A 15,077-nucleotide genomic window follows, 5' to 3' on the forward strand; every position below is an offset into this window, starting at 1 on the left:
TCACAACGAATACTTGAATTATTAACTTAATTCAAATTAGTCTACTAAATATTATGCTTAAAATAAACTTATTTCAATGTGGGATGAATATACAAGATAACTTCATATAACATGAACATTATACTTTAGATATCTCCATGATACATTGCTTTTTGTATTTTATATAACATACTGAAACACAGATTTAAGAATAAACCCAGGTGTTGCTGCCTCTCAATATCCTGTCAGTACTGAGTTTGTTCACTAGAGGTCGCCATAGACGATCACTGTGCTCTGTCCATGGTTCTGAAACAGTCCAGACTTCTTGTTCTATTTTAGTTCAACTGAACACACACACACACACACACACACACACACACACACACACACACACACACACACACACACACACACACACACACACACACACACACACACACACAGAATAGTCATGGTGTAATGTAACTGAGTGTTTACCATAGTAGACTAATGTAGTTGAGTAAAATGTTGAGGTGCTTTCATTACTTAGTATTTCCACTGTATGCTATTTATGCTCTTGCTCCACTACTTTTTGGGAGCCAATCCTGTACTTTTACTCCTGATGTAGTCATATGTATTTTTACAACCACGTTAAGTTAAAGATCTGAGTTCTTCCTTTACTTTTTACTTATCTGATATTAACAAAACCTCGTTTCCACTGAACTAGCAACATATTGTGTATTGCAATTCTATTAGTCAGAGTATTATATAACCGAGACCTTATATTTAATTATTATTGTTATTATTATTGTTATTTTCTGCTTCCTTAGCAACATACAGTACTCTACAGTTAACACTATACGAGTACAGTATTCCTCCCTACTCATTGTCTTCTTTGGATGACTCAGCGGTTGAACTTGTGAGCTTGTGAGTTCTACTGACTTGACTGCTATGATGGGTTGAATTAAACAAAACATTTTTAAAATGTAGCCATGGGAAAGATTGTATCTGTTTAACTTTCACCTATTGCTGCAAGGATAGCTCCTATGAGACGTAACACACCTCCAGACCGTATGACGCTCAACCTGTTACCACACCTGCATCTCAAGGTAATTAGCTCCAGCTGGTGGGACTGCTTTCTCTCGCTGCCTCCTCTCCCTCCTCTCCATTCCTCAGCAGCGCGTCATTTTATTCAATAAACCTCACATTAATTCGTTTTTTGAATCGGTGATAAAACAAACACTTGCTTTTAATGATGCCAACACTCGTGTCGTCGATGCAACGTGCAGCTGCTGCGCAACCAGTTTGTTTCTGCCTCCTTCTCTTTTTGTCGCATTGGATTTAAAGGAGAAGCTGAGTTATTGAGTACGAGACTACATTTATAGATGTTGGCTGTTTTTTCTATATCTGTGAGGCGTTTCTGACAGGAAGACATGATTGTCAGAAACTTGAACAGTGTCCTCCTGTGATATTTTTTTGGGGCGCCCACAGGGAGGTCGAGACAGCCGGAGAAGGATCCCTCCGGACAGCCGGGGACCAAACTGGAAGACGTCCAGCTGGCAGGCTGAGCAGGTAGGATGAATGAAACTGGAGGGGACTGGTGTTTGCAATGTCGTTGGTTGGATGCAATGCTTGTCATAGCAAAAATAGTTTAACAAAATAAAATCCCTCGATCAGACACGCAATAGGTTTTTTTATTAGTGTCACTCCAAACTTCATCCACGAACCGGGTGGTTTTATATCGCGAGGCTGCTTTGAACCGTCCATATGTTGCACAGCACATTTTCAAGACATTTTACACAATAGAACAAATGTATTGTTAATACGGCACACAATAAATTCAGCAGCAACATTTTCGATGATACTTTTGGTTTAAGAGTTCATTCTCCTGCTACCTCAATACTCCCTAATACGATCTGCAGAGGCCAGTAGTCTGCTGTGCGGCTGGTTTGAGGAACATGCAATTATTTCTAAATGTAATGCTTCATGTGAAATGATGTACACGCCGGACTCCCCTGGGGATACTTACAACATCATACTTAGGTTCCTTATGACGTTTAATGCATGTGTCTTTTCTCAATAACCACTGCAACCTTAAATCGTTGAGTTATCTGATGGAGTTTGGTAGATTATTCGTAGAGAATTGGACATGTGTTATTCATGATAGAACTCCATAGCACTGCAGTGGAGCCTGTGTATACGTTTATAGAACGAATGTTATAAATATAGCACATCTCTGGCCCTTTGTTTAACAATATATATATTGATGTCACATTTAAATGTAAAAACTGTTTAACCAGAAGCTATTAAATTCTGGAATAAGCCTTGACAGCTGTTGTAAAAAGGTCCACAAATCTGACTGCATGGTATACAGTAACTTATGTATTGTCATAAAGCCATCAGTATTCATTTTATTTAAGTAAAGTTATCTGTAAGGCTGATTTTTGCACTCATTTTGTTCTGTTGATCAGAGTTCAGCAGTGAGTCATACGCACATGTATCTCCTCCTGTGTAGACAGCAGTGCGCCTCACAGAGCAGAGGACGCAGTGAAGGGCAACATCCAGAGACCCATCCCTGCTGGATCATGGGAAACCAGACTGGCAGAGAAAGTAATGGCAGCACAGGTACCTCACAACAAAGAAAAAAGGCAGATTTGTATTTATAATATTTCTGTATTTACTCTTTTCTAATCGATTTCAGACCATCTCTGATTTTAGGTTGCTCATGGTCAGTTTTGTCTCAACATGCTTGAAATTACTTTTCTTCCAGTCATTTCACTGTAAGACAGACTCATTTTAGACTGCTGTAAAACAGAACTAATAGAGAAAGTGAGAATGTCATGATGCTATTGTTAATTTGTAGTCGAAGCAGCAGATATTCCTGGCTTTAACACACCATGAAATATCACACTACTCACTTTTGTTTACCTGAGGTCGCCATCATTTCCAGAAAAGGTACATACCATTCATTATATCTTTTGTTTGCCCAAAGCACACTGACTTAGTGCTGTTGCAGAGCACAAACTAGGAAGAAGAACGTTTTGATTAAAGAAAGTCAAGATTTAATGTGTGCAAACTATTCCATGTCTAAGGTTACATTAAACAGTGTCTGCTGTTACATGAGCATCACATTCCCGCTCTATAGATGTACCCTGTTTTTCTAACATTCATTCTGGTGTCAGAGACTGTATGATCACAGGATCATCTCTGAAACACAGACAGTGATGAATCCAAACTTTGAACTACAAACTGTATCTCAGAGGAGACGATAAAAGTTGAATGGTGCATTCAGTGTCCTTCAGTTCAAAGCATCAGAGTGCAGCTCTGCTAAAGTGTGATAATTCCCCATGCAACCTTCGTGTTTCTAACTGAAGACCTTCAGCCTGCCGCTCGCTCATTTTAATAACCGTTCACAGCTGTTTAATATGCTGCTCCCTGTTTTCTCTATGCAGGAAGTAGGCTCAGGGTAGAGGATGAAAATAGCTCCACTACTGTAGCTGAGCAGACTACATCATACTGCTGCCAGAGAAATGATGAGTCGGCAGAATCCTGAAGCACAACACAAGGACAAGGAGGGGAAGCCATAAAAAAATCTGAGGCAAAGGAAGTGTAGATTTCTGTAAACCTGCCAAATTCTGTGTGCAGAACATAAAAGCATCATGCAGAAATCACAAGCCTTTATAGTGAAAGTTAGTTTTCAGGATACAAGGCAAACTGCCAAACAATCACTCTAAACTCTTTATTCAGAGGTGCATGGTTAATCCAGACTACAGGCAGCACTAATGATGGATGTAATCGCCTCCTGGTGGCAGTAAGAGCAGCTGTTGGATAGTAGATCAGGGCAAAATCGCCTCTCCTCATCCTGGATCTTGCCACACGGGGGAAAACCGTGTGAGTGTTTCGCCTGCCAAGACATTGGCAGCAGAGGCTTTTTGCTGCATCAGTAAGCCTGGCCAGTAAATAAGGGAGCAGTGCTTTCATCTGCATCGAGTAAAGGAGAGCACGTCTTTCCTATAATAGATGATTTTCAGGCTCAGGAGTCGTATTTCTCTGATGTTATTTTACTTTTACTTCCCCCTCTCAGGTTCTCCTTTAGATTTCTTCCAGACGCCTCCCACCACACCCTCAGAGGCAGATCTGGCTGCCATGGCCTTGTCCTCTGCAGCCTCCTCCAGTAAGACTCCATCACCAGTCGGCAGCAGCCCCCCCTCCACCAGCTCTCCACTCGCAGAATGGACCCAGAAACTGTCCGCTCCCTCAGAGTGGGCTGTGATCAGCGTGGACAGCGTCAGCTCAGAGACAAAAGTGAGCGATGCAGCAGTAAGGCAGCATGGGAGGGCAACGGGCAGCCTGACGTCGCTGCCTCCGTCCAGAGGATCGCCTACAGAGCACAGCTGGCAGGACGGGGACAGTGGACTGGAGCCGCAAGCTGCAGCAGACAGAGCCGGGGAGGAGATGACGCTGGTGTTATTCAGTCTGATGGAGCACTACAGGGCCTCACTAGGCCTGACCCACAACACTGATGTCACCACAGGAGCAGTAGGTAGGGACTCTAACTTCACTGTTTTTTTTTCTTAAAGACTGATGGATTTATCTTTCATTCCCCTTCAGTGAACAAGGAATAAAAAAATGGAGAAAACTCATTTTTGCTAAAAACCTTACTTTTTTGTTCCATTTCGATTTAATCGCAGTGACGATTAGCACCCCTGCGCTAGCTTAAGGCGGGTAATGTGAAATATTTAATTAATGCTCTATTCTGATCACAGTTGTTAGACTTTTAAATCAATTTTCTTTTTCTTTCAACTTGTTTATCAGAGCTGCTCAGGCGCTTGATAATGGAGAGAGATGAGCTGGTGGAGGAGGTGGACCAACTGAGGGAGACACTCAGGGTGAGTTGGAGCTGCAGGTCCTATAGCTCCCTTACACTTGCCTGAAAAATGTATTTGCTCTTTTTTTTAGAATTTACCTGACAATGTAAAGGGTCTTGTGTTGGAAAAAAGAAGAAAAATCTGAAGAAAATTCTATTTATTTTGTTTTTCTTCTGCATTTTAGTCGAATAGCCAAGCTTAGCAGAACAAGTCACATCAATGGCTTGCTTTAGAGTCGGAATAAATACATCTTTCTTTTTCACATGCTCCTCTGTGTTTTTTTACACCATGACAGACGGAGAGGTTGGAGTGGCATCAGTTCCAGTGTGACCTGCAGGTTGCGGTGTCTGTGGCCGACCGGCTGCGGGTGGAGTCAGAGCAGGCCCTCAGTGTGATGCAGGAGAGCCACAGAGCCGTGGAGCAGCAGCTGGCTCAGGCCCTCAGCAGACAGCAGGAGAAAGACACAGAGCTGGAGAGTCTGAAGGCGGAGCACAAAGATGTCTGCAGCAAACTGAGTGAAGTGTCCCTGCAGCAGCAGCAGGAGCGAGCCGAGCTGGACGCTCTGTGGAAGGCATGCAGGGAGAAAGACATGACAAATTGTGACAAACAAGACTCTGAGGTGGGGCAGAGGGAGGAAACACAGAAAGTTGTTTTGGAGAAACCCAGGGAAGTTGAAGCCGACACTGAGGCAAAAAATGTTGAAAAGCAAAAGGAGCCAAATAATACAAATCAACAAAGGGAGGATCAAGGTGTGGGTCCTGACCCTGAGGACACTAATAGATCAGGCAGCACACAGCCGAGGGGGAAAGGGGTGGCGGAGGGATACCTTCGCAGTCTGGCTGTGCTGGAGAAGAAGAAAGATGTGCGAGATCCAAGGAGGATTGTGATGCTGTCTGAAAGATCTTGGTGAGTCTACATGATTGCTAGCAACACATTCCTCTCATTAAAAGCTGCTCTTATTATAAAACATGCAAAAAAATGTCTTGTAGGAGTCTTCTCGTCTCCCTCTCCCCACTGACCCCTCCAGTGAAAATGGGACCTCAAAAAACACAAGCACAACACTGCCGCTATGCAAGGTACATGTACAACAAGACGATGATTTGAAGATGTTATTTCTCCTAAAATATAATGATTGTAAGGAGGGATTTTTGAGTGAGAGGGTTGTGAAAAACAGATATTATTGTTAAATCACGTTTGTAGAATCAGTCTCTAAACTTTTCCAGAAAGAGGAGCCACCAAAGCTGAGAAGAACCGACCGTGTATTGCAGCGGCAGGACAGCTGGTCCAGCTTTTATACAGGTGAGCTTTAAACTTCAGCACTGAACCACCTTTATGTTATTTTATAAAGTCTAGTAAGTGTATGACTGTTGATGCATTTGAATGTTGCAGGCAAACAGGACGAGGACCAAAGCACGGATTATGTCAAGTAAGTTAATATTAGGCCCTTTTTTTCTTGTGATACTGACATCAACACCAAGGTCTGTGGGTACAAGTGATGGATAGGCTGATAAATGTTAAGCAAGAGTGAGTGAAAGCAACTATGAAGTCGAATCCATTCACAATGTCATTATTTGTTCCTTTTACTTCAAATTGCATTACTGTCTCTAGTGCTCTTTTTGTAATCAATATGTGAAGTTCAGTTAAAGTTCTGTTAAACATGTTTCTTGTGTTCTCAGACCTCAGGATGGTTTCAGTGCTCTGCTGCGGCGTCATGGCGGCTCGAGGAGAAACTCCCTGCTTCGCTGGTGCCAGAGTCGTACCCAAGGTTATAAGGTTAGAGAGGAGCATAAGTCCTCACAGTCAGTAAAGTTTAAGAGGAATTCAGGATGGGCAACAAAAATGCATGTTTACAAGTTATATTTTGTCTTCATGAAGTATGTTTTGTGGCAGAATATTGAGATCACAAACTTCAGCAGCAGCTGGGAGGACGGCCTGGCCTTCTGCGCCATTTACCACACATATTCACCGACCTGCATCCCGTACGACACCCTCGACCCAGCACACAAGGTAATACTGTCGCTGTTCATTCTTAAATTGACTCAAGCACATCAGTCGAAAGCCTTTACAGAGGCAGAGAAGTTTAGTAGCTATCAAAAAGGCAGTTAGGGAAGTCACTCAAGGGACCATAAACCCTGAAAGAATATCATTTGTACTCACTTTTTGTTATAAATGATGCATGTAAAAAAGCTTTTATAAGAATCCATGTCTTGGAGGCATGTCTGTAAAATATGCATCCAAAGCTGTAGAAGCTGCTTCTGATTCAAATGTGTTTTACAGAAGGAGAATCTGGACCTTGCTTTTAAGACAGGAGAGAGTTTGGGAATCACAGCCACACTGGTGAGACATTTGACACGATACACTTCTGATGCTTCTGGTTTCTACAAAACATTTGGGAAGTTACAAATTATGCAACTTCAACTAGCTCTGTCCATTTGTCTTGTAATCTCTACATGGTAATGTTTGACAGAGCGTGGAGGAGATGCTGAAGGCCGACGGGCCGGACTGGCAGAGGGTCCTGGGTTATGTGGAAAGCATTTTCCGGCACTTTGAGATGTGAAGTCAAACTTCTCTCCTCTTGTTCTTCCTCCTGCTCCTTTTCCATGATTGTGACTGAAGGACAGAAACGCTGCTCATCACAATCTGCTCATAATGAACTCTGAACAGCCTGGATCAGAAAACATGTCAGCAATATTAAGACTTTACGGTGGGATTTTATGTACCAATATAATGTTCATCCCAGAAACTGAACCTTGGGTGTGTTTTTTATTTTTTTACTGATCTATTCCAATCCAAATAGCAGTAGGGTGATGCACAAGACACTAAACGATTTGTCAGATTTAAAGTGAGTACAGGAACACGAACACCTCATCAATTACTTTCACGTTGGGTGCTGGTTTTGCACTGGAAAAAAAAAGAGCACTTAATTACTAATGTTTACTTTTATTTTAAGTGGGTGATTTTTGAATGTGGGGCACTTTTTACTCTTATTTATAGTTATTGTTTTTAATCATGAACCTCTCCCACTGATCATGTCTGCATGCACCCACACCCAAAGAAGGAAGGATGCAGACACAAGATTTTAAATGTTGGAATAGTGATGTTTTAACCTTAAAATCTCCAATAATCGTCAATGGGAAAGTTAACTTGTAAATATGTAAATGTGTGTAAGCGCTTCAGTATTTTTAGAAAACACGGTAAACATATGAAGATGTTGTTGCCAAAGCCTTAATGCAATAATAAAGTTATGTATGTAGAAGCTGTTTTGTCCCAACATATTTTCTCTTAATAAAACCACAAAGAGATTCACAGAAAAGACTTTAATATACAACAAAAATAATGACATTCGATATTCCTGACAGCATATAAAAATGGTACTAAAATCATATACAAAAGTGGCATTAATGGAAACATTTTTTAAGGTTAGGTGGCATAAGGAAATACTCATAATGTAACAAATAAATATTGAAACATTTAAAAAGCAATAATTTAAAAAGGTTTTGCAAGGATGTTTTTAAATGAAATCATAATGGAGCGAAATGTTCCATCTATTAAAACATGTTAGTGTATTGAGTTGAAGCTAATCGTTCCATTATTTCTGAAGTAGATGATGGACAAGATTTTGAACTACATTTACTGTGTTGATCCAAAGCATTTGATGAAAATAACCTTGCATTTGTCAAATGAATGTATAAAAGTTTTATGAGGATGGAATGGCGCCTCCTATAGGTGGTGTTGACAGCGGAGGCAGGAGTAGAGACTTCAGTTTAACGGACATGGCTGCAATCTCAGGGTCCTGGGTTTCATACATCTTCACCAATCGGGCAAACTTTAAGACACCTGAAAGTGAAGCAGAGCCGACAACAAGGTGAAATAATGTGTCGTCTAAAGAGTATTAGAGTTTCTTCTACCTTTTTATGTTTATGAAAGAGCTGCCTCTTGCTCACCCTCTCCTTCGTTGTTGAAGCCGTATGCCTTGATGACTTCTTGTTGGATCTGGGTGGACACAGGGAGCACCAGCTGCAGCATCTTGCCCATGTCGTTGCAGGCACTTTCTCGAGCTTCCTCCATCCTCGCAGCGTTCTCTGGCACCGAGAAGGCCTGGATCACTTCACTCAGTACCACTGTGTAAGAGAAGACATTGATTAATGTGATAAACATGCATAATGTCGGTCTACATCAAGTGTGGCCAACGCAAACTTCCTGTGAGGATAACAGTATAACAATATACATTGAATTAGCTGAAAACACAAAGTCTGCAATAATGGGATATGGGATTAAATAGATCAGCCTAAGTCTTGACTTGTAGCATTTATTCACTGATGAAGAAACGTTGCACTGCAGCGTTCACAGCTTGTTTTTAACTAACATCGGTTTAACCTGCTGGAAGTCTTTCCCCAATGAGGATACATATGAGCTAGAACATATACATTAAACAGATTATAGAAAGTAACTCACCTCTGGTCTGCTCAACAGTGAGGGTGGGCTGCTGTGCTGGAGCTGAGGCCATTTCTGTAGAGAAAAAACAACGTGCGTATGCTTAGGAAAGAAAAAAGGAATCTACATGGCTTCAAAAAAGACAAAATAAAAAATGTAATACTTAATCAAGTGAACCATAGTTGTAGAACCTGACAGACACAATTAATATACAACGTTTTGATCATTTCGTTAAGTTGCAAATGAACCAGACAAATATGATAAGGTTTTTGCTCTTCCACTGAAATGATTTTTGCTGCTTTTCTCTCTATGAAATGACTTTAATGAAATATCTATATTCCGTTTGTAATACAAGACAGTGTGTTGTTAGACATGTTTTGGCATAATGCTCCTAAACTTAAATGCAAGAAGTAAAGCTATGTTATGTTTGTTATATAGTTATATCTTAAGTTTGGTTTGGACGGTGGAACATCCACTGTTTACCTTCTCTCTATGGATAGCTTTGACTGTAACGTAAATTAATGTTGGCTCAACGACGGTTACCAACAGCCTAAAAACACATGTAACGTTTTTCACGACAAGATTAACCACTGAATATAAAGAGCAAAGGTTTAAAGACTCACCACTGATAATGGAAATGTAGCTAGTAGCAGACCTGGGAAATCTAGCTGGAAAATGACACTTTTTACGACATTTGAAAGCTTTCTTTACGACAGTACGTCCTTCTTTCAGACAAACCCGGATGTAAAAGGTAAACAAACGTTTCGCTAAGCTAGTAGCATGATGACATCTCTCCAAAATGTTGTTAAAGTAGAAGTTAAAGTGAATGTCAGTCAAGTTATTGTATTTGACATCGTGTAAAGCTTTATTGAATCAACGCTGATTACCAGTGGAGTTTTGTATGAGTTTTATTAGAGCCTCTTTTGCCACGTACACCTAATTTGTGTTATAACGTCCGTGTAAAGCAGCTGGCGTCATCGATGGAGCAGAAGCTGGCAGATTTCAGAGCCAGACGACAGGCTGAACATACGTTAAAAAAGGATGAAGATATTGTGAAAAAGGGGGAGAGTGCCGTTATGAAGAGCAGAGATCCGACAGAGGCAGACACAGCTGATCAGACCGATTCAACCACTGACAGTCAACACACAGAAGAGGTAGAAAACATCAGAGCCTCAACTCAGAGCTCTCCAAAAAAGGTGAGACATTACTGTGTTTATAATAATGCGGTTGGATTTCTGTTCTAACTAAGAATCGGCTGATGATGTAAATTAACTGTCTGTTAAATTCCAGTAGTAAGTGCATTTACTCAAGTCGATGGTCTTGTGTTGTGTTTTTAATATTGAGTTTTCCAATTTAAGATACATTTAACTTCTGTACAGGGAGAACATTTACTTTTTATTTCACTACAATTGTATGACATCCTGATTTTTTTTTCCTTTTCATGTACAGCCAAATAAATGTATCTCCAGATGTGGTGATAAAGATTCTTTTTAAGTTGACCCTGTTCTTTCTTCTCTGCAGGATCATAGTGATTGGCTTCTGGACAGCGCTTTTGGAAGATGGCTGACTTCGAGACAACTTGTCTTGACAAACCTTACTTTGCTTAAAATACTCCTGTGGCTGGTGCTTCTCGGCCTGTTTGCTGAACTGGAGTTTGGCCTGCCTTTCTTCGTCATTTCGCTCTTCTACTGGCTCTATGAGGGTCTCAGAAGCCCTGCTGCCCGCGAGCCTGGAGAGCTGAGCGCTTACTCTGTCTTCAATCCAGACTGTCAACCTCTGCTGGGCACACTCACTGCAGAGCAGCTGGAGGGGGAGATGGGTTACCGCCCTCTGACTAACAGAGCAGCACTTGTATATTGAATATTTCAAATAATCATAAGTTTTTGTCCATTTAAAAAGGTCATTTGTATTCAGGAAAATAGATTGTATGCAGGAATAATGACTTCAACGTACTATTTCTGAATAACGCATGAAATTAAGGTCAGTCTACTTACAGTCTTATTCCTGTTTCTGTTCTTTGAAGCAGTTTAATCAACTTGATTGTGGGAGGTGGATTTGCTAAAATTGCTATAGTGTACAATAAATGGGTGACATTCTTTGAAAATCCTTTATTTACCACCATTTCCTGTATTCATAAATATGGGTTTTGTAGAAAGGTTGGTATTCAAAGATTCTGGGTTACATTGAGAAAGGGCGAGCTCCTTCTCATTTAAATTCGAAAATAGTTTGCTTTGAATAAAAAGATTTTAAAGTTTAATAAAGAAATGTAATATATCAGTGTAATATATTGCATCTGTTCTCTCTATGCCTTAAATTACAGAAATTATAAACACCACATTAAACTTGTTTCAAAAAAATGTTTGTTACTGTTTTGTTTATTTTTTTCAACAAAATGGTATGAACATAAAATATATTTTATGACGGATTCAGAAATGTTCCTTCAAATCTCGAAATGGAAAGTTATTAACAAAACTAGTCATTTGTTATGCGGTCGAAAAGCAGGGGCGCAGATAGCGTGTACGTCGTGGGGGTTCTGACGTACACAGATTCGAACGACCTTCAATCCGTCCCCCTCACTTTTATTTGGAAAAAAAAATCAGCTTTCTGTCTTTGCATAAGGCGAACCTCTCAGACAATCAAAAGACTAATTTACTGCTTTGCAACAACTCACATAAAACAGTCAGATCAAAGACGGATCTTCGTTTTCAGAGATTCTAAAAGTTATCTTTCTGGCGTTGTCTCACGCCTGGTTTCCATGGTTACCCAGAACGAGTATGACAGGCATCAGTGAGACACCTCCTAATTCAGGACCCCATAACACATGTAGGATGAGGCCAGCCAAACCTAAGAAGCAGAAAACTATTGCATCGTTTTTTTTAAAAGCATCAACTGTAAGTAAACTGTGCATTACGGTATCATATCACCTTGCATTTTTTTGGTTGTCTGTTCGGAGTAATGTCGCCGTTTAAGAAAAACTGTATGGAGTAGGCCTAGAGACAGACAGTGAGAACGTAGAGGAAGAGAAGTGCCAATTTCACAAGGGGAGGGAATCAACCTTTATGCATTTATTTATTTATTTATTATCAGTTTAATCGGCCATTGCAACTTTCTGGAGTTGTTGGGGGTCTTTTGGAAATGTGTACTTGAATCTGTGATGGTGTATCTAATGGTGTAGGCTTAGCCTAAGTTGTTACAGGTTGAATCATGAGAAAAACGAACTTTAGAGCTAGACAAATGCCACTGTAGTGGCGCTAACGTGATCATTTTAAACTATAAACAGTAATTTTAATTACTAACACTCAGTCAGATATCATGACAGATATTAACTGAAATGGACATGGTAATATTCAATCATTTAGACTGACGCAATGTGTTCAATTTAAGGTGAATCAGTGTTGGCGTTTAGCAGATCCCCATTGAACCTCCATTGAACTTGAATGACTGAGCCTGTTAGCTTGCTATCTTACCAGACACAGTACATTATTTTTTGTCCAGAATCGAACTTTGTAGGCATTACTAACCATTATAGACAAAAGTGCACTACACAAAATTACATATATTTTATTATTTTGAAGCTTATGAAAATAAAATGCTTGTAGGCTACTATGATGCTGGTTGACACACTCATTTATACAGACAGGAAGTTTGCCTCCCATAGCAACACATTATGTTGGCATACTTATAGAATCTTACAATCTCTTGTAGAGATATGCCGTCTGGGACCGGTAGCCTCTGTGGTAGCTTGTATGTCCACGTTAAGTTACTGTTAATGGTGCTAATGCCTTAAAGCAGTTATAATGTTTATAGTATATTAAAATGTTATCATGGTCCTGGCCTGCAGGTAGTTCCTGAAGATGGCAGTGAGAGAGGTGAAACTGAAAGTGATCCACCACTGGAGGGTAGCAGCAGTAGTAGTGCATTAGGCCTACAGCTGGAAGAGGCAGAAGGAAGAGAGGGAGAAGAGGGAGGGACAGAAGAAGGAGAGAGAGGAGGAGGGTCAGAAGAAGGATGGACAGGAGACGAGATGGCAAGGCCAGAGGCAGATGTAGGAAAGGGAGAGGAGGTTGACATGATTAGTACATATACGAAACCAAATCAACCTGACCCTAAATTTGTGAAAAAACAAGTGATGAAGGACCGTACTCTGTCATTCCAGAAAGCATGGTATGAAAAGCATCCCTGGCTGCATGTCAATCCTGGCATCGATGGTGTTCTGTGTTTTCAGTGCTCTAAATATTACAGAAGTGCAAAACCAGCTCAAGCCAAGAGCATAGACCCAGCTTTTGTAAACTCCGGCTTTAGAAACTGGAGAAAAGCCCTGGAAAGATTCTCCATCCACGAAAAATCAGCTGGTCACAAAGTGGCTGTCACAACAGCTGCATATGAAAGTAAACCTATAACCACACAATTGAGCAGTGCAGTCAGTGCGCAACAGGCAGAAAGCAGAGAAAGCCTGTTAAAAATAATAGGGGGTGTTATGCACCTGGCAAGGCAGGGGATGGCCTTTAGGGGGCATGAACATCATGAAGGCAACTTTAACCAGCTCCTGAAATACAAAGCTGAGGGGGATCCAGCTTTTACAAGATGGTTGTCTGGAAAGAGGGGAGTGCACACATCTTGGGATTGCCAAAATGAGATGTTAGATTTGATGAGTACATCAATCATCAGGGAAATTGCACATGAGATACAGTCCCTCCCAGTTTTACAGTATGCCATCATAATGGATGGGACAAGGGATATCTCAGGCGTGGAGCAGGAGGCCCTGTGTCTACGTTATGTTGACAAAGATTTGATGGTGCATGAAGAGTTCATTGGGTTGTATGAGACAACTTCAACAACAGGCGAAAATCTTGCCAAAATCATTTTGGATGTGCTGTTGAGATTAAATCTGCCAATATCGAGCCTTAGAGGTCAGGCATACGATGGTGCTTCAAATATGTCTGGCAAATATGCAGGCGCCCAAGCAGTCATCCAAAGAAGCCAGCCATTAGCACCATATATCCATTGTGGTGCACACTGTGTAAATTTAGTCACACAGCAAGCTTGCACAACCTCCCCTTTCATCAGAAATGCCCTTGACTGGATCCATGACCTTGGCACATTTTGTGGTCAGTCTGGCAAACTGAAAGACAAATTCAAAGCCATTGCCGCATCTGAAGGAGAAGGGCCAGTGCAGTCTATCAGGCCTTTATGTCCCACAAGGTGGACAGTACGCACACCTGCTATCCGTGCTGTTCTCGGGCAATATGGCACAGTGCTGCAATCACTCGATCAGATGTCTGCAAGCAATTCGGAATCTGCAAGTCGGGCAGAGGGCCTACATGTTAGGCTGCAACAAGGCAATGTTGTACTGGGGCTCATGCTGGCCTTAGATGTGATTAGGGAACTGGAATTGCTGAATACATCTCTCCAGAAAAGAACCCAGACAGTGGAGGGCATGGTCTCTGCAGTCTCTGTTGTCCAAGAGAGTTTAAGATCCAAAAGAAAGTCAGACCACTTTGAGGCAGTCTTTAAGGAAGCAGAGGACATGGTTGAGAAGCTGTCTCTAGAGCCCATTGCTCTACCTCGCACACAAAGGCCCCCTAAGAGGTATTCTGGGCCAGCACCTGCACACAGGCCTGCATCTGCTGTGGAGTTCCACAGAGTGGAGTTCTACCGAGTCCTGGACAAAGTAGACACACAACTTACCGACAGGTTTATGCAGCCTGGAATAGATGCACTTAAGGAATTGGAGGCCTTGCTGCTGACCCCCACTGCAAGCAATGTAGAGAGAGATGCCCAGAGAAATGCAGAGAAATACCCTGAGCTCCAGTGGGA

General features: G+C 41.3%; 4 protein-coding genes across 6 annotated transcripts; 3 read left to right on the forward strand and 1 right to left on the reverse strand.

Annotated features, from left to right (window-relative positions):
* The first annotated feature begins 1,024 nt into the window (after nt 1–1,024).
* On the forward strand, nt 1,025–5,736 carry LOC134877079 (cilia- and flagella-associated protein 58-like). Its single transcript, XM_063902438.1, has 6 exons — nt 1,025–1,067; nt 1,450–1,530; nt 2,474–2,583; nt 4,043–4,501; nt 4,774–4,847; nt 5,122–5,736. The coding sequence occupies exons 3-6, from the start codon at nt 2,544–2,546 to the stop codon at nt 5,734–5,736; spliced, it is 1,188 nt and encodes a 395-aa protein (XP_063758508.1). The 5' UTR covers nt 1,025–1,067; nt 1,450–1,530; nt 2,474–2,543.
* A 6-nt stretch (nt 5,737–5,742) lies between these two features.
* On the forward strand, nt 5,743–8,086 carry LOC134877212 (cytospin-B-like). Its single transcript, XM_063902633.1, has 8 exons — nt 5,743–5,748; nt 5,816–5,902; nt 6,050–6,125; nt 6,216–6,252; nt 6,503–6,599; nt 6,717–6,833; nt 7,104–7,163; nt 7,294–8,086. The coding sequence occupies exons 1-8, from the start codon at nt 5,743–5,745 to the stop codon at nt 7,381–7,383; spliced, it is 570 nt and encodes a 189-aa protein (XP_063758703.1). The 3' UTR covers nt 7,384–8,086.
* A 42-nt stretch (nt 8,087–8,128) lies between these two features.
* grcc10 (gene rich cluster, C10 gene) lies at nt 8,129–9,973 on the reverse strand. Of its 2 annotated transcripts, none has more exons than XM_063902222.1 (4): nt 9,884–9,973; nt 9,282–9,335; nt 8,771–8,947; nt 8,129–8,663 (listed from the first exon to the last, which is right to left on the reverse strand). In XM_063902222.1, exons 2-4 carry the CDS (start codon nt 9,331–9,333, stop codon nt 8,524–8,526), a joined length of 369 nt encoding a protein of 122 aa, XP_063758292.1. In that variant the 5' UTR covers nt 9,334–9,335; nt 9,884–9,973; the 3' UTR covers nt 8,129–8,523. The 2 variants fall into 2 exon arrangements, with proteins under 2 accessions (XP_063758292.1, XP_063758293.1); XM_063902223.1 differs by lacking the exon at nt 9,884–9,973 and adding an exon at nt 9,744–9,814.
* saysd1 (SAYSVFN motif domain containing 1) lies at nt 9,899–11,621 on the forward strand. Of its 2 annotated transcripts, XM_063902221.1 has the most exons (3): nt 9,899–10,011; nt 10,229–10,456; nt 10,782–11,621. In XM_063902221.1, exons 2-3 carry the CDS (start codon nt 10,241–10,243, stop codon nt 11,118–11,120), a joined length of 555 nt encoding a protein of 184 aa, XP_063758291.1. In that variant the 5' UTR covers nt 9,899–10,011; nt 10,229–10,240; the 3' UTR covers nt 11,121–11,621. The 2 variants fall into 2 exon arrangements, with proteins under 2 accessions (XP_063758291.1, XP_063758290.1); XM_063902220.1 differs by lacking the exon at nt 9,899–10,011 and having other exon boundaries at nt 10,018–10,456.
* Nucleotides 11,622–15,077: the final 3,456 nt, after the last annotated feature.

This window comes from Eleginops maclovinus, chromosome 15 (genome assembly GCF_036324505.1).
Source record: "Eleginops maclovinus isolate JMC-PN-2008 ecotype Puerto Natales chromosome 15, JC_Emac_rtc_rv5, whole genome shotgun sequence".
Taxonomy (NCBI): domain Eukaryota; kingdom Metazoa; phylum Chordata; class Actinopteri; order Perciformes; family Eleginopidae; genus Eleginops; species Eleginops maclovinus.